Raw genomic sequence first — 23523 nt, 5'->3', positions numbered from 1 at the left:
AGTACCATGTGTTAGGCCAAGCCACCGTCGGGTGAAAATTCTAACTACGTATGCATACTTTTTTTACCCGCGGAACAATCTTTTTGTATTCTGCTTTCCTTTTTCTACCTTTTCGGAGGACACCCCGGTATTTAGGCGCTGCCCGCGTCATCAACCCTCTGCCTGCGACGGGTAAGTTTACATTCCTCAAGTAAAACTTCTTACTAGTCAAGAGCTGAAAGCTGAAAGTTGAGAACAAACGAAAAGATTGCAGTATGCTGTGCATCTGATAAAAAAACAGTTACTCTCCCAAGGGCTTCGGCGGCCGTTGAACCTACAGTGCAACTGGTCTTGAGGATCATGACTGGGGAGAGAGCAAAGGGTCAGGCCTGTGGATGTTTTACGTTAGTTCAGTTAGTTTAGGATGTCTTGGCATCTTCCACTTAGGTCATTCCTCCTGAATCGGAAAATTCCGAATCCTCTTATATCGCTGTGATACAAATTTTGTCACGGAGCTGAAGCCTGTGTGTCGGTTGTCCGAAAAACAAAGCTAAAGCCAAGGAAAAGAGTGCTGTGAACTGAGTGAGAACAACAATAGAGAGATAAAGCCAAGCAATCATCAACGCAGCATCTATATAACACATTTCTCTCTCATCTCATCTCATCTCCTCGCATCGCAGTTCAGTTCATCTGATTTATCATTCCTACGGGTAGTAGTGTCATCAGCAACTCGGTTGAATCCGAAATCACATTGGTAGTTCCATTCAATCCAATTCAATCCGTGTTGGGACATTACGCTTGGGTTCTTTCTCACTTAGTGTAGTGACGGTGTAGCAAACGCAGCGCTGCGTAGAGCGGAGCTGGAGTTGGAAACTGTCAAGCGTAGCGTATCGCTTGGTTTTATTGTGTATGTGTATCAATACGAGGATCGGTCCGTTTGAGAAACGCCAAGAAGAGTCAGCTCAACAACACACAGCAGGGAGAACGCACATACCATCAACATCAACATCAACATCAACTCGATCAATCGATCAAACCATCAAATCGAATCCAGTTCAAGCTCAACGTCCTTCTTCTTGATATCACGATTCAGGTGATGCATATGTCCCATTCAACCAATTCACACTACCCCACTTCGATAGACATCGACAGACCAACAGTATGTCACGGCAAAAGCAGGTCTCACCGAAATCAACGATTGATTCGTACGTTTCCGACCCCTACCCTCCTCGCCATTCGTCATCTTCCTCTTCAACCGCAAGGTATCCAACTTCAAATGTGACCTCAGCTGGATCTTATGAAATTGAGAAACAACTTTCTGGCTCACCTTCGTCCAGACGTTCATCAGATTCTTCAACCTCATCTACCAAATCACTCAGTTCGATATCCTCATTGGACGACCAAACTTACCCCATCTTACCAACGAGCAGCTCAGCTAGAGAGCGCAAATTCTCTTCGACATCGATTTTTGGAGATTCAAGAACAGTGAGAATCTTGAAAACTTTGAAACCTAGAGTAAGGAGGAGATCATCCTTACCGTTCGTCCATCTTGCACGACGTAAGTCAACTCAGTTACTGCTGGTTCTGGGAATCTGTATTGTCTCGGGGTTACTGCTCAGTGAAATTCGATCGCATAGAGTAAGGAGGGATTTATGGACGAGGGAAGTAAAGTTGGAAGAATGGGATATAAGATATGGTTATCTGGAGAGAGAAAGTAATCTGAAAAGGTTTAGAGAGGATTATGAATATAACAAGAGATTAGAACTTATACATTCTAGATCTGGAAACTTAGCTAAGAGAAATACCACCGGGACGTTTGGAGCTGGATCGGTGTGGGGACCTAAGGAGGAAGAAACTCTGCAAGAGGAAAGTAAGACAATTTGGCCTAAATGGTGGGGGAATCCAGATGTCGTAGGTAAGAGTCCATGGGATCATGTACCGACACCATTGCCTGAGGGACAAGAGAAAAGGAGGTTCATGTTCTTGACTGGTGAGTACTCTAACTCCCTGCAATCTTCATATATCATCTCGTTCAATATCTCTTTGGATCGGTGGCTTTTGCTGATACCTGTGCGTTACTATAGACTACAATGATTATCTCGAAAGGATGAATACCCACACATACGAGATTGTCGATGCTGCCTTACGCCATCCTCAGATAATAGTAGATGTCTGGGGACCAGGCTGGGAAGGGTACGATAGATCTATACCTCTTTCAGCCAATATACGTAAGCGAGCACATAGGATAGCTCAGCTAGAACAATCGAAGAAGGATCATGAGGAACAACAAAATATGAGGAAGGTTGAGAGAGAGAGGGAGATGCAGCTGAAGAATAAGAAAGAATGGTATTCTAGGAGACTTGAGGTTACTAGATCGCCAACGGACGAAATTGCAGAAGCAGTGGAGGAAGGAGAAGAAGAGGAGTGGAGTAAACCTGCTTGGTATGAGGAGACCCCTGAGGGATGTAATTCGGATATTAAATTTGATATTGTGTTTACTGTATCGTGAGTGCCATATTTCGTGATGACTTTCAGTCTCCATTGTTTACCGTCCTGAATTACCAGAATGCTAATGGGGTGGATGAATGTTCGATAGGAACATATACAAGGAAACGGATCCCCATGTCGATGCCTTGGATTGCGGAGCACTTCTTATACAGTGAGTCCGAACAATTGACCTTCCTATTACAGCAAGGGAGCTATGAATGATGATCTCTGACGTTACTTCCCTTAGACAACTGGGAGACTGTCACGAGCTTCGATGTTCATACGAATGGTATCCCCATGCGAACAATATAACAGTATCGAAATATGCATTTGAACTATTAGAGCTATTTGAGTACGAAAAGGTGAAAACCAAATACCCAGATTGGGAAATGGGTTTGTTTGGACATAGTCCTGATACTGTAGGTTTATTTGGCAAAATGCCTAAGATACGATCCACAGCTAATCATGTACGTTGTTGTGTGTATATAGGGGAACGAATGGGATTTCTACCCTATACCGTGGAACGACAAGACTGCCAAAGCCAGAGTGTTTGGATACGATGGTAGTTGTGAGTATTGTCCCGATTTGTGTATACAGTATACGAGCCTGCATCTCTTGTTAACTTAGCTATGCACATTCACTTAGTCTACCCAATCCGAACCACGGTGACAGACTCTCTCCGAGCCCTCGAACGTGAACCCCACCTTATTCAACAGGCCATCATCACCCGACATCCCCATCCTGGTTATACTGTCTCTGTACCTTCCTCTGCTCGTGAACAACCTTTAGAGACTTATGAGCTAAATCATGAGTATTATGAAACTCACCTGAAGCTCAGACAAGACTTCGCAAATGGGATGAGGACAAGTAAGATTTGTGTATTCGATGCGAGTCTGGAAAGGAAGATGATTAGGAAGGTAAATTATCCCTTCTTCTTCCCCTGCTTTACTTGAATTAATCTCATTATCTTGTTAAATGGTATAGTACGCCCAAGCATTCCTATCCGGCTGTGTGGTAGCTTCCGACTTACCTACGGAACATGAAGAAGCTCTAAGCAAATTTGTCATCCCCCTTAAATCCACATGGAATATAGAAAGGATCAACGAGGTGTTATCGCATTATTTGAATGATGATGAGCTGTTACAGCAGATGGCGATGGATGGATTCATATGGGCCAGACAACATATGACTACGACTAATAAAGTTAGTCACCTGTTGAAAATGGGAGAACATTATAGGTCTGGATCAAGAGGATACGAGTGTGAGTTCTACTTCGATATGCTCCACACGTTGCGATTGGTTTCGCTGGGATTGAATGTTGATGTGATGTGTGTCAATGATAGTCCCATATGGATTTTCGATGAGGTGTAGATCATACTGGAGTGGAGATTCTTATAGACCGTGAGTGGATTCCTGTCTCTAGGTGGACTGGAATTCTGAGGCTGATGTGATGGTTCATCATGGTGATAGACCATGGTGTTCACAAGGTGGATATAGAGGACTAGAAGAGTAAGAAGTAGGATAGGAAATTGTATAAGTAAAATCGGAATATACCTGCATTCATCATCTTCTGATATATACCCAGCATGTTAGCATACATTCATCCTGATATCTAGCTTAGTGTTTTTTTTTTTTTTGTATTGAGTAGCTCATCATCTTTTCATTGATATCGTCATCATCATCATCATCATCATTGGTAATCTTCTTTGTAGCTATAAAACCGGATGAGAGGTGAAATGCATTCATTGTGCATGATAAGGCAATCATCCCAATTGCCGAGTTGTGGGAGTATTGCAGTACGTCAGTACGTTGATCGGTCAGAGTGGTGACTGATCAAGTGACAAGTGAAGAGGGTCCTTTGGTCTAACATCAAACATACACTGTATAAGCTTTTCCATTCCAAGTCTCGTCTTTCTTTCTTTCTTTCTTTCGTTCGTTCTCTTTCTTTCATCATCTGACCTCAGTCTATCGTTCTGTCTATATCTTTTTGATATATGTGAATACCAATTCAACATTCATCCTCCTTTGATATTGTATATCATATTCAGTTGCTGAATAGGCAGTAAACAATAATCAATTATTGTTGGTCAAAAATCGATTTGTCAATAACCTCATCTCACGTCAGCTCAACTCAACTTATTCCTCAACACCATGGCTTATTCAATTCTTTACCCAGAGTCATCTATGGATGGTCTAAACGATAGTACAAGAACGGTCTATATTCGGGGACCCGGTGCATATCGAATGCGATCGCTCTCCCTATCTTCACCGGGCGCTTCTAAACATCAGGAAGCCACCAAACTTATCGTCCCCTATCTCTCGTCGGCGGCAACAACTCTCCGATTCGATACAGTCGAGGACGGCACTCTGACTACGATTACGCAGCTGACCAGTGGTATATCGAGATTACATATCCAGATCCAACCACTGCGATATCGTTCTTTCGGTTTAAAGAAGTCGATCAACGTGAAGTATAGATCAGTCACTACTCCCATCCAAAAGTTGTCGTCGTACTTATCGCAACTCGAATCGAAATCTACAGAAGAAGAAGACGTTCAGCCCTTCCTAATTCGAGATGACCCAATGAATTGTCATGGTCCTCACTTTATGGAACCCAACCAAGACGGCTATGAATATGGATATTCTGGTTTCACCTCTGAAAACGTCGATTATCCTTTCCCATCTGAACACTACCAATCCACGGACTCAATGAACTCATCGGGCTCGAGGTGGACTTCATCCCCTTCATCGACCCTGAAATCTCCAGGAAGCGAATTATCTGGACCATCTCCCTCGGCATCCCCCATGATAGCGACTGGCATCGATGTCCAGATCAATTCCACAAAACCGCCTTCTTCCACTGCCACATTCATCACCTTTGGATCGGAAGCGGACTTCCCATTCACTTTCACTTCCCCTTATCTCTACCCGATTCCGACCACCTCTTCGTTCCATTCCAGCCCCCTGGCTCATTCCCAGTACCTTGCAAGTGCGAACACCGACTCTCCTCAATACGCACCTCGATCGAAGCAAGCCAGAGAGCTTATATCGTCGGAGAAGAATTGTAAAGTGAGGAAAATCAAGTACCTCTCTTGGGACGAGAGTGAGACAGAGGCTGAAGAAGATAAGATGAGATGGAAGAGATGGAAAGAGGCTAGAAAGGATCGGGATACGGATGCGATGGATGCGGAAGGAATGTTCAGTCCGGGTGATGGTATTGGATTTGGAGGATGAGCTTGGTAGAGCGAAGAAGATGAGAGAGGTTTGTCATTAGTAGACGCACTTAGTCTTTCGGCATGATCTAACATATGGTCCTCCAAACCTTCTCACCTCGTCATGGTCATATTCCCTTCCTCTCCTTTCTTCTAAAGGTCACGTAGATATAGAATCGAAGCAGATTATTATCAGTTCGATGTTTGTGAAGTTTGGGTATCTTCGTTTTTGTAGTCATCGCAACCTTGGTCGCATGCTCCCCTATTATATCTTGGTTTACTTTTGTTCCTTCTTAGATATCGGTCTATTATCTTACTCATTCTGTCTCAATCGTTGTCAAATTACCGTTCTCTAGAATGTATCGTCGTTACCTGACCTGACCTTCAGTCTCTGCCACTTCCGCACTGATCAGATAACATGGGATGTGGAAGTGGTGATGTGGCAATTTGATCCCGCTCGACCCGCTCGACCCCCTCCCCTTCCACTTCTGCTACACGCTCAGAAATTCATAAGATCTTATCGACTATCGTCTCATCTCATACACCCTCTCTCGATCTACATCATATATCATTCTTAATTTGACTAGACTTGACTTGGTTTGGATGTGGAAACCAACTGATCTTATTCGCGGGTATCACCACCCGATATATTGAAAGAGATCCTTTCTCTCCTCGAAATAGGGTGTCTCATCATCATCAATCAGATCAAAGGAAAACAGCAAAATCATCAAATTACTTATACACCCCTTGACGAAGATCATACAGCATACAGTCTTTTGTCTTCTTCATCGCATCGCATCATATCAAGGGTCACCACTAGCTCCGAGATGATTTATCATCATTAGGATACAAAGAAAAGGAGCTATACAAAACTAATTTATCCGTACATCATCGTCAAGCAAACCTGTCTGTGTAGCTTGATCATAGCCCATTACGACTTGAAAGTGGTCAAATCGAATTCAGGCCATCTTCGCATACATTATATCTCTACACTATACTTAACTATCGTGTCACAATCAAGAGCACGGTATTCATCAGATCAGAGTTATTAGCTACTTGTAGCAGAGCTCAACAAGATGAGCCAGGAAGTACATGGGCTTTCTACCCCGCCTCTACCACCTATTGATCCCACGGGACGAGTGAAGGACTATGGCTATAGTCTGGTGGATGCTCAATTAGCTAGAGATCCAAGGAAACCAATTGACAATGGACAAGGACAAGGACAAGGAACACCATCAAAAGCAACTCATAGTCCTAGTGTTCCCGAACCCATCAATCCATCGACAGTGGAAAATGAAAACCAACAGGAGATCGCCACACCATCTCTCACTTCTAATTCTACTATATCAGAATTGAGTATCAACCAACTAGGCCTATCACAACCTTTTTCCTCTTCGATATATACCAAAAGTGAAGGTGCAAAATCGAATGACGCTACTTCCGTTCCTACGAAGAAGATTGGGACTGGGATGGAGACGACATTGGACTCGTTAGCTAAATTAAGACAATTCAAAGCTGAAGTGGAAGCTACACGACAACATCCTACCCTCAATACGCATTTGGCCAACAAAGATGGTCCTTCTGTAGGAATGGGAGAGATGAACCCTAGTCTATTGGCTAAAATGGCTGAATCGTTCATATTGCAACAACAACAAAAGCTTGGGTCTGTGGGTGAGGGTAAACCTACAAATGCAAGTACAAGTACAGGGGTAACTGATAAAGGTGAATATTCACCTGTAAATGTTGTGGAAGGAAGAGGAAGTACGAAAGAAAGGGAATTGGAATTGAAAGAGAGATTGTTATTTTCGAAATCACGTCCAATGAGGAATAGTGAATCAAATTCAACTTTCAATGAACGTGGGTATGGATATGAAGATAACAAAAGATCGAGGAATGACATACAACTCCCAGTCAATTCACCATGGAACGAAAGAAATGATAGAGGTCGATCATCATCTACGATTAGGAGTGATAATCACGATGATCAAAACGAACGTCAGAGATTCCCACCACCTCATCCTAATGATCCAAGATTTAAAAGAAGAGAACCATCCACAAGTACTACTAGTAGTGGACCGGACCATAAACCTAATGAAACTAATTTCGTACCTTCACGATATCAGAACCCATCTGGACGTGGACATGAAAGGGATAGAAGATACTCTCAAGAAGGTCAAGGTCCAGGCAGACCTAGGACACCACCGCCTTCGCCAATCAGGAATGATCGGAGAAGGGATAGTGTCAATAGATCGTTTGGGAGGGAGAGAGAAGGGTATGGGTACGGAAATGGGAATGAAAGTCAGCGGTTGGCTGAGTGAGTTTCATCTTATCCTAAAACATGTATACTCCACAAAGCATTGCTTTGACCTATTGCTGTGATCACCCCTTGATATACTGTGCTGCTTACATGTATACTGACACTCTTACTCATCAGTCGTATATCCGGAGCGGGCCCATCACCAGCACCGAAATACCGTCCTCGCTCACCATCGCCTGCTCGAACTTATCCTTACCCCAGACGGGAGCAGGAATATCAGAGAGGACCCACTCCACCAAGACATTATCCTGACCCCAGAACACCAGTTGATCCTACATATGGCAGACGACCCGATATTTCCAATATGGACCCATATGACAGTTATGCCAATGCAAGAGGACAGCCTTTGGGTCATGCTAGACCGCCTTCGCCCGGTTACGGTAGACCACCACCACCGCCTGCGAGGGATCAGTGGTATGGTTATGATCCAAAGGGAAGGGAAGATGCGTAAGCTTGTTTATTCCCTTGCTGCATTAAGATGCGAATCATCCCTTATTTTGTGGCTGTTGATCTGTAGGTATTCAAGAGCACCACCACCACCTCCTCCAACTGGTGGGAACGTATTCGCACAAGGTCAAGGGATAGATACGAATAACGTTGTAGAGACGTTGGAAGCATTGAAAGCGCAAATATCAAAACTGGAGAAACTTGTTCCGACTGCTAACACAAATGTAAATGCTCAGCCACGACCACCACCTCCGCCGCCACTACAATCTCAAGAGTATGATCCGTATAGTGGGTATGATTACCCTAGAGAACCTCATCCAAGAGTAAGGGAATATGATCCTAGACCCTTTCCACCACCCGGTGGGAATGCTTATCAATCTAGAGGTAGACTTCCTTCACCCCCTCCCCCTCCTCCGCATAGGTATGAGGATGATCATGGACCTGGACATGAACATGGATATGATGATGGTCCTATGCCCGGGAATGATAGAAGAGCTGGACATGGACATGGACCTGGACCTGGGTATGGTCGTGGACGTGGACACGGACATGGACACGGGCATGGAGGTGGTGGGAGAGGGAGAGGAGGAGGTAAGCGAGGACGAGGGGGACGAGGAGGGAGGGGTGGTAGATGATTCTAACTGATGGAGCCCTCCATGAATGACGATCGGCTATGGTTATGATATGTTAGAATCACGATCACAAGAATGATTTTTGAATATTCCCGCCGGACCTCAGGATGGAAAGAAGCAGGATAAATAATCCATGTTGAAGTCGAATGACTGTACGAATACTCGATGGATCGTCGGCAATACAGGTAACATGAAGCAATCAATCACACAAGTATCGTTGCAAACATTCAAAGTTGCTTGATTTTCTTTCATTCGTCATGTCCATCCTTCTCACGTTCATGTTGATATCGATTTATGTACATGTCTATACGATTTATGATGATTTGAATCTTATGCATACGATATGATCCACATGTAATCTGCTTGACAAATGAATGATTGTGCGGTGGTATTGGATCGTAATTTGCCGCCATTGTCGTTTGTGATGGACTCGGTCAAATCAGACCAGGTCGATTTCGCAATTTTGGTTTTTTCTCACATCACATCACCTCTTCTCCCACTTTCCTTATACTCGTATCTTCTACATCTCTTCTGCTCACCACATCCGATCGAGTCAACCTTCCATCGAATCCGACTCCACTTGCAGCGCATATCCAGATCATACACATATACATCAAGCAAAACAACCCGTCTGGCAGCAAGGAAAAAAAATGTCATCGTCGACAAATCGTTCGATGTCGACCATCCGATCGATAACCCGTCAAGCTACTCTTTCACGATGTGCTTCATCAACCTCATCATCCTCTATGGCTCCAAGACAGTACTTCAATGCCTCGACAAGTATCCTAAGACCTTCATCAGCTTCATCCCCCTCTAGGTCAAATCAGAGGAGAAGTTTCTTCTCATTGCCAGACATAACGAAATTAGCTGGTCTGATTCCCTCACAGAACCAAGCTCCGAACGATGAAGGGATCGTAACGGGGATAGAAACGGATGGGGAGGAACAGAGGTTCCATGCGAGAAAGATATTACCGTGAGTGGATCTAGTAAAGTGTGCTTTGGATGATCACTTCTAAGATTGATCGATACGTTGTCATTCTCAATTTGGATTGGACCACTTCTTCCCTTCTGTCATTGTGATGGTCATGGAGGCAAGATACTAGTTTCGCAATCACATCTAGGGATTGGATTGGGTTGTCATTTGATGAACTAGGAATGAGAACGAAAATCAAGCTGACATCTTCCTTCTCACTATATAGATATTCCCAAGTCCAACTTTACTCACTGGTATCTGACGTACCCTCATACTCATCTTTCATCCCATTCTGCAACTCTTCCACCGTCCTCTCCAGACCTTCTGTAGAAGGCAATATGCATAGACAATGGAAAGATTGGAGTCCAGGGACTGAACCGTTCGAAGTTCTCGCTGAGCTCGCAGTCGGTTTTGGAGGTTTGGAAGAGAGGTATATAAGTAAAGTGAAGGGTGTACCGTTTGAGAGCGTTACCGTGAGTTCATCTTTCGTTCATCCACATCTTCGATACTCTTACGATGTGCTAATTCCGTCTTGATTTATACACCCACAGGCAACAGCATCCTCCCAAACACCGTTATTCAAATCACTCATAACCCGCTGGTCATTCTCACCCGCCTCTTCCATATCTCCTCATCCATCCAATTCTCCCTTCCCACCTACACCTTCTTCACAGAAGAGATTACCAAATTCAACCTCGCCTACAGATCCCAATATCGGTCCAACGTTATTGACAATTGACCTGAATTTCAATTTCGCCAACCCCTTACATCGAATAGCGAGTCAGGCCGTTCTGCCAAAAGTGGCTGATAAGATGGTGGAAGCGTTTGAGAAGAGGTGTTTGGACGTTTACGGTAAAGGGAGTCAGTAGATCACCGACCAGCATCTCAGCAACCGGTGGAATTGGGGGTTAAAGTCTCAGGATGAATTCGATGTGCTGTATTTGACGATTTCGAAAAGATGGGAGGAGTGGTGGTAGTTGCTTTTTTCTAATGAAATGGTGATATCCTTGAGATCGAGTCAATTCAGGCTTACTATTACTACTTCATATTATTTTCTTTTCTGCTGTTATGTAACTTGTACGAGTCTCTGTACATACGACCGATGCATTCATAGTACTATCGATGGCACGGAAAATCCCATGAAAATCATCAGTGAAAGGTGGATACAACATATAGAAAAATCCAAAAGATCATTAACAAACTCCGTCCCCCGTTCCCTGTATTTCACCTCATCTTTCCTTGTTCCGCTTTTGTCTTGGTCAACTCGTAAAAAGATATTGTACCGTACGTGAAATCGTGGATTCCAAAACCATATAATCAACCACACTAGAGACTTGATTCTTTGCGTCCCAAGCCATTGGATCAGGACTGTGGGAATCCATAAGAAGTCCTTGAATCTGGATTTCTCCTCATATTTGGTCTTTTCTCCATAGTCAAGTTTACATTCGATATACCTCTACCAGTCTTTGGCATGTTCATTGATTTTGATAAATTTCGATTTTGGTCGATATAGTTATCGATCTCATCTATATCACCTGAATGATTCGAATTCGAATTCAAACTTGATTTTCTGACTTCCTGTGACGGCGACAAATGGTGATGAACATCTTTTTTGGTAGTATTAGTGTTCAAACGATGTATTCTTTTTCTTCTAGCTTTCATCACCCCCATTCCTTGTCCGCTCGTATCATTCGTCAAATCACCACCAAGCCCACCCCCACCACCGATTAATGCTCTAGGTGTTATCCCTCCTCCTCCATCGTTAATGCTTAACCCACTGAAATTCATCGACGAGACCATACCCATACCCATACCTAAACCGGTATTAGACCTACCCAAATGCGGGAAAGACCTTACAGCAATATGTTCGTGTCCTCTCGCGTACGGTGAGAGGGTATGTGCAGAATGTGATAAAGTAGCCAATTGGCTAACTGAATTATTCAACGGTAAGGTTATACCTCCAGGTCCAATGTTTCTAGGTGGGAACGAGCCATTACCAGGTGAAGTTCCCGATAGAGATACACTTGGTCCTCTCTGTCTTGTAGTAGGATGTTTCGAAGTGATAGATAGAGGTTTACTAGATGGCAGAGTTGATGTAGGATTCGTCGAATGTCCGATCGTATCCCATGACGATCCTGTTCCTGTTCCTGTTCTTGTTGCGGAGGATGAACCGCCCGTACCGGTTCTAGATGGTCTGCGACTCGAGGAAATGGATGTACGAGGTATAGCGCTAGCGCTGAACGTCTCGGAACGGGGAATGGTGCTGTGTATACCTTGTGCGGCAGATGAGAGAAATACGTCCGAATAGGAAGTGACCATTCGACGAAGACTTGATGGACCGGCTTGAGATTGGGTAAATGTAGGAGAGCGGATACCGATACCTGGTGTGGAAGGAGTGAAAGGACGCATCCGAAGACTCTGAATGGCACATGATAGTCAGCATACCGTCCATATTTAGGTGTAGAATTATCGATTGACTCACTCCTACAGTTGAGGATGCACCACCTGCGGAGCTCGCTCTTGCAGTCACACTTCCTCCTGTAGCTGTACCCGCGGGACTTGGCATCGCTCCTCCATTACCACCAGCTTCTGATGGAGCCCTAATCTGAGATTGAGAATGGTAAACTCTCGGTCTTGTGATCACTCCTCCTCCAACCGCCGGGAAAGTCTCCCATTCAATTTGGTTATTCTCATCACCTCCCCCTCCATATCTCGATCCCATCGCTGAAACAAGGGAGGATTGTCTTCTTGATTTCCTGGTTGAATGAGGGATCGAACGAAGCACATCATCCATCTCGACCATGTCAAATGACCTTATTTCATCTTCTTCATCTTCATCTTCCTCATCGAACGTATCACTCAGATAATCTGGTAAGGGACCATCGTGCTCTTGGTTTTGTATTGGCATCGACATTAAAGATCCCAATCCTCTATTTCCACCTTCTCTAGATTTCTCCCATAATCTTCCGAAAGCCTCATAACCGCTGTGGGTGGGTACACCTTCAGGTCTTAGGCCATATGTTGGATCGTAATCTTCAATATCGGGAAAGACCGTATAACTCGTTGGTGATTCCGATATGGAATTACTCGTACTTGATCTTCTATGTCTAAGTGATGATCGTTGGTTCTGTAGGGATTGTCGACGGGGTGTTGAAAATTTCTCTTGGTTCGATGTGGACGCGGGTATATTGTGAGGCGGGAATATCTGAGATGATTCACCATATGGATTGCTGTTGTCTATTCCATCATCACTCCCTTCTCGTTCTTCTTCCTGTATGACATCGTTGGGTAGATCTTTGTAGGGAGTTTCCACTTTACCTCCTACACCTGTACCATGAAACCATCTCTGACTCAATCTATGTATAATACCAGGTAAATCTTCCCTGAACATCTCTCTCAGCTGCCCTTCAATCTCCTGTTGTAAATACCCTCTAATCACTTCTACCGAATCGAACGTAGACGAAACATCTACATTTTGTAACGGATCATTTTTAAATACCAATGTTATCCCTTTGGAAGCCGATACGACCAAGATCAAGATTGCCCTTAGGTGTAGTTTGGATAGACGCAGTGTCATAGGTACCAATAACGGCTGAGAGGCCAGTAATGGTGTTGAAAGTGGTAGAGTCGATGAAGAAGATAAGTTGGGATTGTGTGAGAGCGGGTTCGCCTGGACTCGACAGCGTACTTCTAACCATGCATCTCCGGAATAGCCTAATCTCAGTATACCTCGAAAACGATCGAGGGATAAATCACCTATCTCCAGTAACGTGAGGGTCGGAGGCTAATAGCATCATTGTGTACCGATATATCAGATACGTCCTTCTTACGATGTTAGCATTGATCGTCTCTCTCACCTCTTTGCCCATGCTCAGCTCTACCACTTCGATTCTGCCTTGAATTACGGGCGGTTTGTTACCCTGGCAACGTTAATCGTTATATCAGCATACAAGGTGAGGACGATGGTCAGATACAATATGGCTCTTAAGCATACCTTGTTCAGAGCGCCTTCCAGCATGGCCTTCGCATCCTCATGAAACGCAGGCGAGAACGCCGTGGACCAAGATGGGAAGACGAACGACATGACTTGCTTTGACCGCGTCCAGGAGTGGAAAAACAATCGAAAGAAATGTCAAGAATACGAGTTGGGAATTGACCTGTTGTATACTTTGTGGATTTTGAAAGCTATATGCTGGACATGTTGGCTGATCCTTCGGGTCGAGATGCGGTGTTTGATACTACTATGTTTTTGTATATATGGCGAAGCAAAATAAATAGATAGGTGAATATATCGATGTTGATTTTCACCTCGAGTGATATTTATTGACATGACCGAACTTGAAGGGTACCCCCCGCGGAGGTCACCGTGGGAAAGTGGATTGTTCATTGTTTATATAACTTGTCTGTTTTAATCTCCCAACTTCAACTCGCATTCCTCGTTCCATTTTCCTTGATCCTCAATTCTGTCATTCAACTCATCACTCATCACTCACTCACTCACTTCCTCTCTTTCCTCAACCGTATCGCAAATTGCCTGCATCTCGATTCCCTGGATGGTGTCTGCTATCTCAGCACATCCCCTTGATGTAACATGCCAAACTGGGTGACCGACAATTCTTCTGACCAAAGCTCGGCGCCGAATCTTCATGGTCCTCCTGTGATTGCCGATCTCCCTCTCAGCAATGGTGACTCAACCAATCCTCCTCAGACACACCGAGATTCTCCCAGAAGCAACATGAGTGATTCAGTGCAGCAGCCTCAGGTCCAGCCTATGACCGGAGGACAAGGACAAGGGCAGGATCCTTCCTCGTGAGTTCGATTTTCCTCTTCCTGCCTCGAATACACAAAGCTGTGATGGCTATAACCTGACATCCATCAATACTATCTTCTACAGGGCTATCGTGCTCTCTCCCGACTCTCCATCCGAATCAACCCTGCCCAACTCCCTATCAGTTCCTGCTGAACCTACTGCACCGACTCAGACGATCCAATCTTCAACCTCCGCTGATGTCAACATGCAATCAGCCTTACCGCTACAGCCTGTCAACCAGCTCTCCCATTTCGGTAGCACTACACCTGAAGAGCATTCCCCTGCCGTTACTCATCCGGGATTACCAAATGCTCCCCAACATCAACCTCCTCTTCGACGAGTAGTCTCTTCAGGATCAGGAGGACAGCAAAATGGTTTTCAGATGTATGTCAATCCACAACAAAATCTCTCCTCGCCCGGCATCACCGCCCGATCACCCATCAACAATATTACCGTTGGTCAAATAAACACGTCAAGAACGAACCCATCGCCGACATTCACCTCATATACCTTCAACCTCAAAAACAATCAGATTGCTACTGTCAATCTGTCACCAGAGTACGCACTGCGAAGGCACAAAATCACCATGGGCAGCGGTTCGGTGCTACAACTATCTACCGTTGACCTCCTCAACCGATATTCACAATACCTCACTCTGGTTGATTTGGATAAAGTTGTTAAAGATCCCAGATATATAGCCACGCTGTTTGGCAGCATGAACGGCACAAACCAATCACAACCTCAACCTCAGCAACAGGGAAGGGTCATCTCTCAACCCCTTCCACAGCAAGCTACTTCGTCAGCGCACACGAGCTCTTCCCGTCCGACCCCTTATGTCGCTTCCAATGGATACGCTTACATCCCTCAAGATACACCTGCGCAAATTCAGCAATCTATAGTCAGTTTGCAGAATCAAGCTAGACCAAGCAGTCGACAGAGTGGATCAGCCAGAGGTGGAGGGACTGGTACACCTTTACAAAGTCCTAGGGATGTGACCTCCAATATAATTATTCCTCCGGAAGTGCAGGTCATACAGCAGAAACTGAATGCCGATGTTCAAGGTGTCGAACAGACATTTGGACAAGCTTGGTAAGTTCTGTATCACCAACGGCGATTTTCGGCTAACTTGAGATCTGTCTCGTCAGGGAACAACTACGGATGGCCATGAATGATGCTCTTCGCAATATGGCATCAACGGTCACAGCTATAAAACCGCCAGCCGATACAGAAGCTATTACCAACCAACTTCGAGCTCAGTTAGCAGAAGAAGAGAGGAAAGTACATCTATCACAGATGACCGTACTTCGTCTGACCGAAAGTGAAAGTAAAGCTAGAGTTGAATTGACTGAGAAGATCCAGCAGTTGCAAGCTGCCACAGATGTGAGGCATAAAGCTCAAGAACTGAATACTGCGCTAGCTCGAGGTCTAGAAGAAGTGAAGAGGGCTAAAGAGGCGGGAGCAACCCAGATTATTCAATTGCAGAACCAAGTCAACGCACAATCAGCAAAAATCGCTCAGCTCGTGTCGGAACATCGAGACAAACTAGCCCAGCTCGACATATCTCATATCGCTGTAGTTGCCAATCTGAAGAAGGAGTTGGCGGAAGCTGTTCATAAAGCCAACCAGCCTGTTTTCGGTGCGCATCCACCAGGACCGCTTTCTCCTAAATCGCCCGCCGACCCATCCTCGGAAGCTGCCAAACTTCGAAGTCTACTCAAAGCGAATAATGCAAAGTTCACGGAATTAGAAGAAAAATATAATCAGGAGATAGCGAAACTTAAATCTCATGCAGGTAAAGACCCGAGGGAAATCGAGAAGGACATTAGAACAAAACTTGCTCAGACTAATGATGCGAAAATCGAGAGATTAGAAAGAAAAGTGAAAGAACTTGAAGTGGAGAAGGAGAGGAGCGTTCACGAAAGAAAGGTGTATGACCAGAGCAGATTTGTCTTGGAAAAAATTGTTCATTGGGGCGAGAATCTTCAGAGCAAATTGGGTCATACGGGCCAGCAGACTCCCACGGCCGACGGGTCTTCGGGTGGAACCATCAATGGCGATAACACCAAGAGATCACTGGTGGATCGAGCCAACACCTTCGTTTCGGATATGTCCAAATTGGCTGAAATGATCTTGAATAATGAGAAAGACAGGAAAGAGAAGATGAAGAAGTTACAAGGTCAGGTGGAATTGATGAAAGTGGAATTGGCAGCTGCACAATCTGTCACTCCTCCGGTATCCTCCGGTGGAAAAGAGCAGGCAGTGGAAGAATGGAAAACGGCTTTCAACAAATTGATCTCTTGGGGTCACAACATTCAAATCTTGATGGGTAAGACTGTCGAACCGTTCAAAGAGGATATGAAACCGATCGATAAAGCTGAACGATTCCAGAAGACTATGCATACGATATTCGAGGAGATTCAATCTAAAGCTCAAAGTCGACCTGAAGGTGGTGATCAAGAGAAAGTGAAGGAGCTGGAAGGATCTATACAAACGTTGAGCAATAACCTTCAAGCCAACTTGAATGCCTTGTTGGCGAAGACTACTCAATTGGACGATACCACCAAGAACCTTCATGTCGCTCGAGACCAATTGACTGCGAGTGAGAAGACTTTACGAGAGGAGGTAGATCAACACAAGGAGACGAGGAAGTCACTAGGGGAGAGTCAGGCTGCCGAGAGGGCCAAGACCAATCAGTTGGAAGAGTTGAAGAAGAAATTGGATCAAGCTACGACGTCTCTGCAGGAACAAACCTCGGAGCTGGAGAGAGTCACCGGAATAAAGGCTGAAGTGCAAGCGAAATTGATTGAAGTGGAGAATCGACTAAGGGAGATAGAAGAAGAATCGAGTGCGAGAGAAAAATTCTACTCATCGAATATCGATGAATTACGGACTGAATATGAGATTGATGGGGTAGCTAATGACAAGGACGATCCGGAGATCAAGAAACAGGTAGAATCCCTCAAAGAAACGATCGAAAGGCTCGAGAAAGAAAAGGAAGATCTACAGAAAGACCTGGAGAACGAGCAGGATAATGTTGATAGAGCGGAGGAAGCGATGAGGGACACTATGAATAAACAACATAAACAGAGAGAGAATTATATCGAACTAGAGAAAGAACTTGAAACTGTCAAGGAGGAGAAGCATGGGTTGGAAGATGAAATGAAGAGGCTGCAGGATGTAAGTCTCAGGCATCACCGCTTGCTTTTGCTTTCCTCCTCTTTCCCAGGCTACTTCAGCGAGAAATGAGGCTGATCATAGCGTTCGATTTTGGGATTTTGCAGCAACTGTCCGATATCAAGCGTACGAACAGCAGAGTCGTCAAAGATAAGGTGAGCTCTCTTGATCTTCCACCGTTCCAGAGAAGACAATTTTCTTGACGATGCTGATTTGCACGACAGGAAAATGATTTCGAGATTGTCCCCGGTCCTGCGTCAACCTCGACTTCCAAGGCTGTCCCAAAGACGCGACCTGAATCTCTGCTTTTCACCCCGGATCCCAAGAAATCTGACACATCTTCCATATCTCCAGTTGTCAGACCTTCACCGCTATCTCAATCACAACCTTCGACCAGTCAAGCTACTCCTGCTAACAACAAGCCCGCTGGCACGCCGTTATTCCTTCCCAACGAAGAAGAAGAAGATTCTCGATCTCAATCTGTGCCAACTCCTAGTGTATTAGCTAGTACGCAAAGACCTTATAAGAGGAAGAGATTGCTTAACGATGAGAGCGATGGTGAGTGCTCAGAATTGTGGTCTATAGTTCCCTTTGTGTAATCACAGACTGATGTTCGGTCTATTCTAGATGAAGAAAGACTAAACGTAAAACCCGGATCGGGTCTAGAGCTTTCAGTCTCAGCATCTAGACCGCCTTCGGTGGCTAATTCCGTGACGTCCGTCCCGGCGTCAACCTACAAACCGGTGTCCAGAGAGTGGATCAAGGATCATCTGGGAATAACTACTCAGAAGAATGGTGATAGGGTAAGATGTAAATTATGTTTGTAAGTCCTATCGATTGTCGATATAATTCCGGCGCCGTTACGTGGCTAATCCTACATGCAGCGTGGTGGAGAAGAAGAACCAATCTCTTGAGAAATCCAGGACGTTCAAAGTGGAAGATATCCAACCTCTTCCTCTAGGTATAAACGAAGAGAAACTGTTGGATCATATTGCATCTCATGGTGAGATATTAAGAAGGTTGAAGAACAAGAGGGTCAAAGATGGTAAAGATAGGCCTTCGCCTGAACCCAATTGATCGATTGACGAATAACGAATGGTCGACAGGATTTTTTTAAGATTATCACGATCATCATCATTAATGAAATATTCCTTATTTGGTCGAACGTTGACATGTTGTATAAAAACATATTTTTCTCTTTGCTATTTGGTCTATTTCCACCTTATGACTATCCTTTTGACAACCATTTTTCTTGGGCTCTATTGGTAGAATCGTCATCTTCATTTATATATTGTTGTATATAGTTTAATGATTCATGATATATTCACGACAAATGCAATTAGGTATCCTATGCGATATGATTCACTGCAGTCAGTCAACACTGATGTTAGTGAATGCAGTTTGAATCAGTCACATAACGTATCAAACAGTCATTTAGGATAAAGTACATGCATTCATAATGACCTAAGCCTACTAGAATTAATGCTTAGCAGCAGTTTGTTTACCTCTCGGTCGTTCAGTGACAACCCTAATAACCAACAACCAACAACCAACAGCACAAGTTAGCAAAAAGTAAAAATAAGACGAGTTGCAGATCTATAATTGCAGACGGAGGGACGTACGATTTATTACCATCCTTATCTTTAGGTCGTCTAGTTCTGACATGTTGCAATAAACCGTAAATCGATCGAGGGTGTTTATTACCCTTTTGTTTACCTCTACCACCACCATGTGGATGATCAACAGCGTTCATGGCTACACCTCGTACGTGGGGTCGTTTACCCATCCATCGAGATCGACCTGCTTTACCTAATGATCGAGATTGATGTTCTTTACTATAATATAGGAAAGTAGGATTAGCAAATAGCACATTTTAACGATAGGTAGTAGTCATATAATGAGATGTAAGCTTCGAGTGATAGACAAGGAGGGGAAAGACAAGGAGGGGAATTGAGAGAAAGACAGTAGGAGAAGGGGCGAAAGGGAGAGAAGGGGAAAACAAACAGGGAGACGAAGAATGGGAAGGAAAGGCGGTTTAAAAATCGAATCTAATGCTGATTCATTACTTATTTCGAGAGAATGGTAGACAGAACAAAATCCATTTCGGCGTGGGAAAAAAGGAGAGGAAGGAGAAGAGAAGAGAAGAGAAGAAAAGAAAAGAGAAGAGAGGAGAAGAGAGGAGAAGAGAGGTATATAGAGCCGGAAAAGCGAATGATGGAGGTAAACACATTTCAAGCACGGTTCTTTGGAAAAGGGAGAATGGTGTTTTTGAGAAACGTGCAGAGAAATTTTTGAGGTAGTCCAAGAACAAACAAGTTGGCAATAGAATTGTCAACTCACTTGCTTACCACACCTATCGTAGCTACACAACCAGGATCCAACTTCCTAACTTCTCCAGATTGCATTTTAACCAATACATAACCTGCTTTAGGTAATCTCTGACCATTCTCATCGAACCCACCTCCCATCGTCAATACCTCCGCACCACCGATTGACCTTCCATCTGACGATTGATGAGAAACGATCTGAGCAAAAGTTCCAGCCGATCTGCAGAGTTGCATTTTCCCATCGGTCGTCAATGAAAGGTTGTGTACCTGAGTACCGGGGGGGATGAGGAATAGAGGAAGGACATTTCCAGGTTTGAGAGTGACAGTTCGTAATAGACCTAAAGCTCTTCTCATTTCGGGTGTATCGGTTGCTCCTACTTCATCTTCTTCACCCTCAATCACACTAATCCCCGCATTGGTACCGGAGGTAGAAGAGGTATTGTCGAATTGTCTAATTAAACTTTGAGGTATACCTTTCCTGTAAGAAATCACTACGTCTCCTTTCCTTAATCCTTCTGGAGCTACTATATAACTATATCCAGCTTTGACGGCGTCAAGTGATTTTTGAGTATTTCGATTCTCCTCCTTTAAAGCTTCTTCAATCTCTTCTATACTACCCAATCCATTCACCCCGGTGGCACTTGAGGATGAACCTCGTTTCTTGATTAAGGCGATATGAGCAGACCTTCCTGGATCGTATTCGATTCTAATCACATCATGTTGACCACCTTCTACTCTGTGGAAATCAACTGTCCTTAATCTTCGCTTGTGTCCTCCACCTACATGTCGGTTGACGATCCGACCTGTGTTATTACGTCCACCCTTTCGTCGTAGGGGGATGGTCAGTTCTCGTAGAGGGCCGCCTTTATGTAAGTGAGGATGGAAGGGGTAGACGACGTGACGTAAAGACTAGATGGGGACAGCATGGTGTAAGCAATACACCATTGGTGGTCAATCACAGACATTGCATATCGAGAGTTGTTTACTTCTATACCTTTAACATTCGGGATGAGATGAGATCGATCTGACTCACAGGGATAAAAGGGTATCCTTTCCCGGTATAAGTCTTCAGTACCGCTCCTTCATCTTTTCTCTTCGGTGGTGGTCCACCAAACATCATCTGTTGACCTTCATCGTTCTTGACTGTTGAAGGGGTAGCGTATCCTCGTACGACTACTAAACGAGATGTAGAACCGAGGGATGATCGAGTTGCTGATCGAGCGATGGTGGCTGACCGCGATAACGATGCCATCGTATAGGGGTCTTGGGTGATAGCTAAATGGGTTGATACCACTGATCAGGAGTTATGTTTGATTTAGTCATCCCACAACAGCACAGAACAGTTCACAGTTTAGGACGAAAGATTCTTTTCGCGAAATTCCCTAAAAATCGTCCCACCACGTGGCCATCTACCATATCACACGAAATCTCCCAGAAACCCGGTTATTGGAGCATTCCCAGAAATTCAAACCCACGTCTGGTCCATTCTTGGGATTGGGATTGAGCGACATGAGACGTGAACATTGTTCATCCCTCATCTTTCAACCTTCATCTTTCATCTTCCATCTTTCATCGTCTGCTGTTCTGTCTCACTGGATCAAGATAGCAAATATGGTAGCTATCACCGTATCTGTACCAGGGAAACCTACTGTCAACCTTGATTTCGCAAACAAACATCCTGATCAAGTCACCATCAAGGATGTCAAGATTGCCATTCAAGCAAAGTTCCCCAAGGTGAGTAACATACACTCTTTGGTCTTCCTCTTATTGTTATTGCAGGATACATTTTCGAATATCTATCGTCCATGTGATCCCCTGCACAATCGTAAAATGTGTGATGCTGATATGAAATTGCCTATAAATAGTTCGTGCCAAATAGACAACGACTCGTTTTCCCCAGTCCCAGTCCCACTTCCACTTCAGACAAACCCCTTCCTCTGACCGATGAATCGAAGCCTTTATCATCTTACGGAGTAGGGGATGGAAGTAAGTTGAAATTGAAGGATCTAGGTCCACAAGTCAACTATCGAACCTTGTACTTGATGGAATATATCGGTCCTCTCATTTTGAACCCTTTGTTATTGAAGTTCTCTACGTTGGTTTGGGGGCAATATGAGTATTCGGCTCTTCAGACGTGAGTCGACACACTATTCTAGAACTTTTCTCATCCCAAATAATGGGAACTATGACTACTTCACGGTGATCAATCAGTTGCTGGGGCATGAAGCTAAGTATTTGTCATCACCTATATACAGTACCGTACGAAACCTCCTCATGATTCACTTTTCGAAACGATTCCTCGAATCAGCTTTCGTACATCGATTCTCAAGAGCTTCCGCCCCATTGAAATTCGTGTTCAGAAAGTAAGTCAATCTAAACCAATCTATTATCCCTACAGCTACACGCTTAAGCTCTGTCCGTACGTTGTAGCTGTCTTCACTATTGGGGAGTATCCGGTATACTCATCGGTTTGACCTTGTATCGACCTGGATATTCCGCGGAAGCGTTGAAAGGTACGATCTACGATAACCCCAATTGGATCAAAGGTTGGGCTATCTTCTTTTTGGTAAGTCACCCCTCCTCTTTTCTTATAACTACATACATCAAATTGATTTTCTGACGATATGGCTAATTCGATAGGTCACTGAATTACTCAATCTCAATACCCATTTACACTTACGATCACTCAGACAACCTCCCGGTCAACCTAGAAAGTACCCTACTGGTTTAGGTTTCGGTTTAGCCGTCTGTGCCAATTACTGGTTCGAAATTGCCGGTATTGTCGCTTTGGTCATTATGACTGGAGGTGATATTGGAAGTGAGTGACCACGTCATATGGTAATTTGCGAAGAGCGATAAACTGACTATCCTTCCTTCTCTCACTCACACTTAGCTATTGTATACGGCTACCTCGGTACATCCATGATGAAAGTATGGGCAGATCAGAAATACGCTAGATACAAGAAAGAATTCGATCCAAAGGTCTTCCCCGGTAAACGATACAAACTTTTCCCTCCTTTCTATTAGGTGGCAGATGTAGTCGACACAGGCGATATTCCAGAGAATTGGGAGATAAGGAATAAGAGAGAAAGTTGAGATAGCTAGTATTGATCATCGGGATAGTGATTGGTTGATGATCTTATCTATATTTGGAGTGATACCTAT

General features: G+C 44.3%; 8 protein-coding genes across 8 annotated transcripts; 6 read left to right on the top strand and 2 right to left on the bottom strand.

Moving 5' to 3' along the window:
• Positions 1 to 1140: 1140 nt before the first annotated feature.
• V865_002600 (uncharacterized protein) lies at positions 1141 to 3979 on the top strand (the record flags this gene model as incomplete). Its single annotated transcript, XM_066226400.1, has 9 exons — positions 1141 to 1969; positions 2064 to 2484; positions 2576 to 2638; positions 2714 to 2885; positions 2956 to 3034; positions 3112 to 3383; positions 3451 to 3727; positions 3810 to 3867; positions 3937 to 3979. The coding sequence occupies 9 exons, from the start codon at positions 1141 to 1143 to the stop codon at positions 3977 to 3979; spliced, it is 2214 nt and encodes a 737-aa protein (XP_066082497.1).
• A 638-nt stretch (positions 3980 to 4617) lies between these two features.
• Positions 4618 to 5700, top strand: V865_002599 (uncharacterized protein; the record flags this gene model as incomplete). The annotated part of the gene is made up of 1 exon (XM_066226399.1): positions 4618 to 5700. The coding sequence occupies one exon, from the start codon at positions 4618 to 4620 to the stop codon at positions 5698 to 5700; it is 1083 nt and encodes a 360-aa protein (XP_066082496.1).
• Positions 5701 to 6754: 1054 nt separating this feature from the next.
• On the top strand, positions 6755 to 9077 carry V865_002598 (uncharacterized protein; the record flags this gene model as incomplete). The annotated part of the gene is made up of 3 exons (XM_066226398.1): positions 6755 to 7992; positions 8113 to 8442; positions 8513 to 9077. The coding sequence occupies 3 exons, from the start codon at positions 6755 to 6757 to the stop codon at positions 9075 to 9077; spliced, it is 2133 nt and encodes a 710-aa protein (XP_066082495.1).
• Positions 9078 to 9724: 647 nt separating this feature from the next.
• Positions 9725 to 10916, top strand: V865_002597 (uncharacterized protein; the record flags this gene model as incomplete). Its single annotated transcript, XM_066226397.1, has 3 exons — positions 9725 to 10047; positions 10274 to 10520; positions 10599 to 10916. 3 exons carry the CDS (start codon positions 9725 to 9727, stop codon positions 10914 to 10916), a joined length of 888 nt encoding a protein of 295 aa, XP_066082494.1.
• A 493-nt stretch (positions 10917 to 11409) lies between these two features.
• On the bottom strand, positions 11410 to 14131 carry V865_002596 (mitochondrial distribution and morphology protein 34; the record flags this gene model as incomplete). The annotated part of the gene is made up of 4 exons (XM_066226396.1): positions 11410 to 12465; positions 12530 to 13831; positions 13905 to 13967; positions 14042 to 14131. The coding sequence occupies 4 exons, from the start codon at positions 14129 to 14131 to the stop codon at positions 11410 to 11412; spliced, it is 2511 nt and encodes an 836-aa protein (XP_066082493.1).
• Positions 14132 to 14638: 507 nt separating this feature from the next.
• On the top strand, positions 14639 to 19108 carry V865_002595 (uncharacterized protein; the record flags this gene model as incomplete). Its single annotated transcript, XM_066226395.1, has 7 exons — positions 14639 to 14856; positions 14942 to 15946; positions 16003 to 18034; positions 18139 to 18186; positions 18256 to 18589; positions 18659 to 18854; positions 18916 to 19108. The coding sequence occupies 7 exons, from the start codon at positions 14639 to 14641 to the stop codon at positions 19106 to 19108; spliced, it is 4026 nt and encodes a 1341-aa protein (XP_066082492.1).
• A 402-nt stretch (positions 19109 to 19510) lies between these two features.
• Positions 19511 to 21610, bottom strand: V865_002594 (uncharacterized protein; the record flags this gene model as incomplete). Its single annotated transcript, XM_066226394.1, has 4 exons — positions 19511 to 19559; positions 19654 to 19866; positions 20372 to 21267; positions 21392 to 21610. The coding sequence occupies 4 exons, from the start codon at positions 21608 to 21610 to the stop codon at positions 19511 to 19513; spliced, it is 1377 nt and encodes a 458-aa protein (XP_066082491.1).
• Positions 21611 to 21969: 359 nt separating this feature from the next.
• On the top strand, positions 21970 to 23385 carry V865_002593 (uncharacterized protein; the record flags this gene model as incomplete). Its single annotated transcript, XM_066226393.1, has 6 exons — positions 21970 to 22092; positions 22224 to 22492; positions 22614 to 22721; positions 22789 to 22924; positions 22999 to 23176; positions 23252 to 23385. The coding sequence occupies 6 exons, from the start codon at positions 21970 to 21972 to the stop codon at positions 23383 to 23385; spliced, it is 948 nt and encodes a 315-aa protein (XP_066082490.1).
• Positions 23386 to 23523: the final 138 nt, after the last annotated feature.

The sequence above is a fragment of the Kwoniella europaea genome, chromosome 1, assembly GCF_036810445.1.
Source record: "Kwoniella europaea PYCC6329 chromosome 1, complete sequence".
Taxonomy (NCBI): domain Eukaryota; kingdom Fungi; phylum Basidiomycota; class Tremellomycetes; order Tremellales; family Cryptococcaceae; genus Kwoniella; species Kwoniella europaea.
This window is presented reverse-complemented; position numbering and strand designations above follow the sequence as displayed.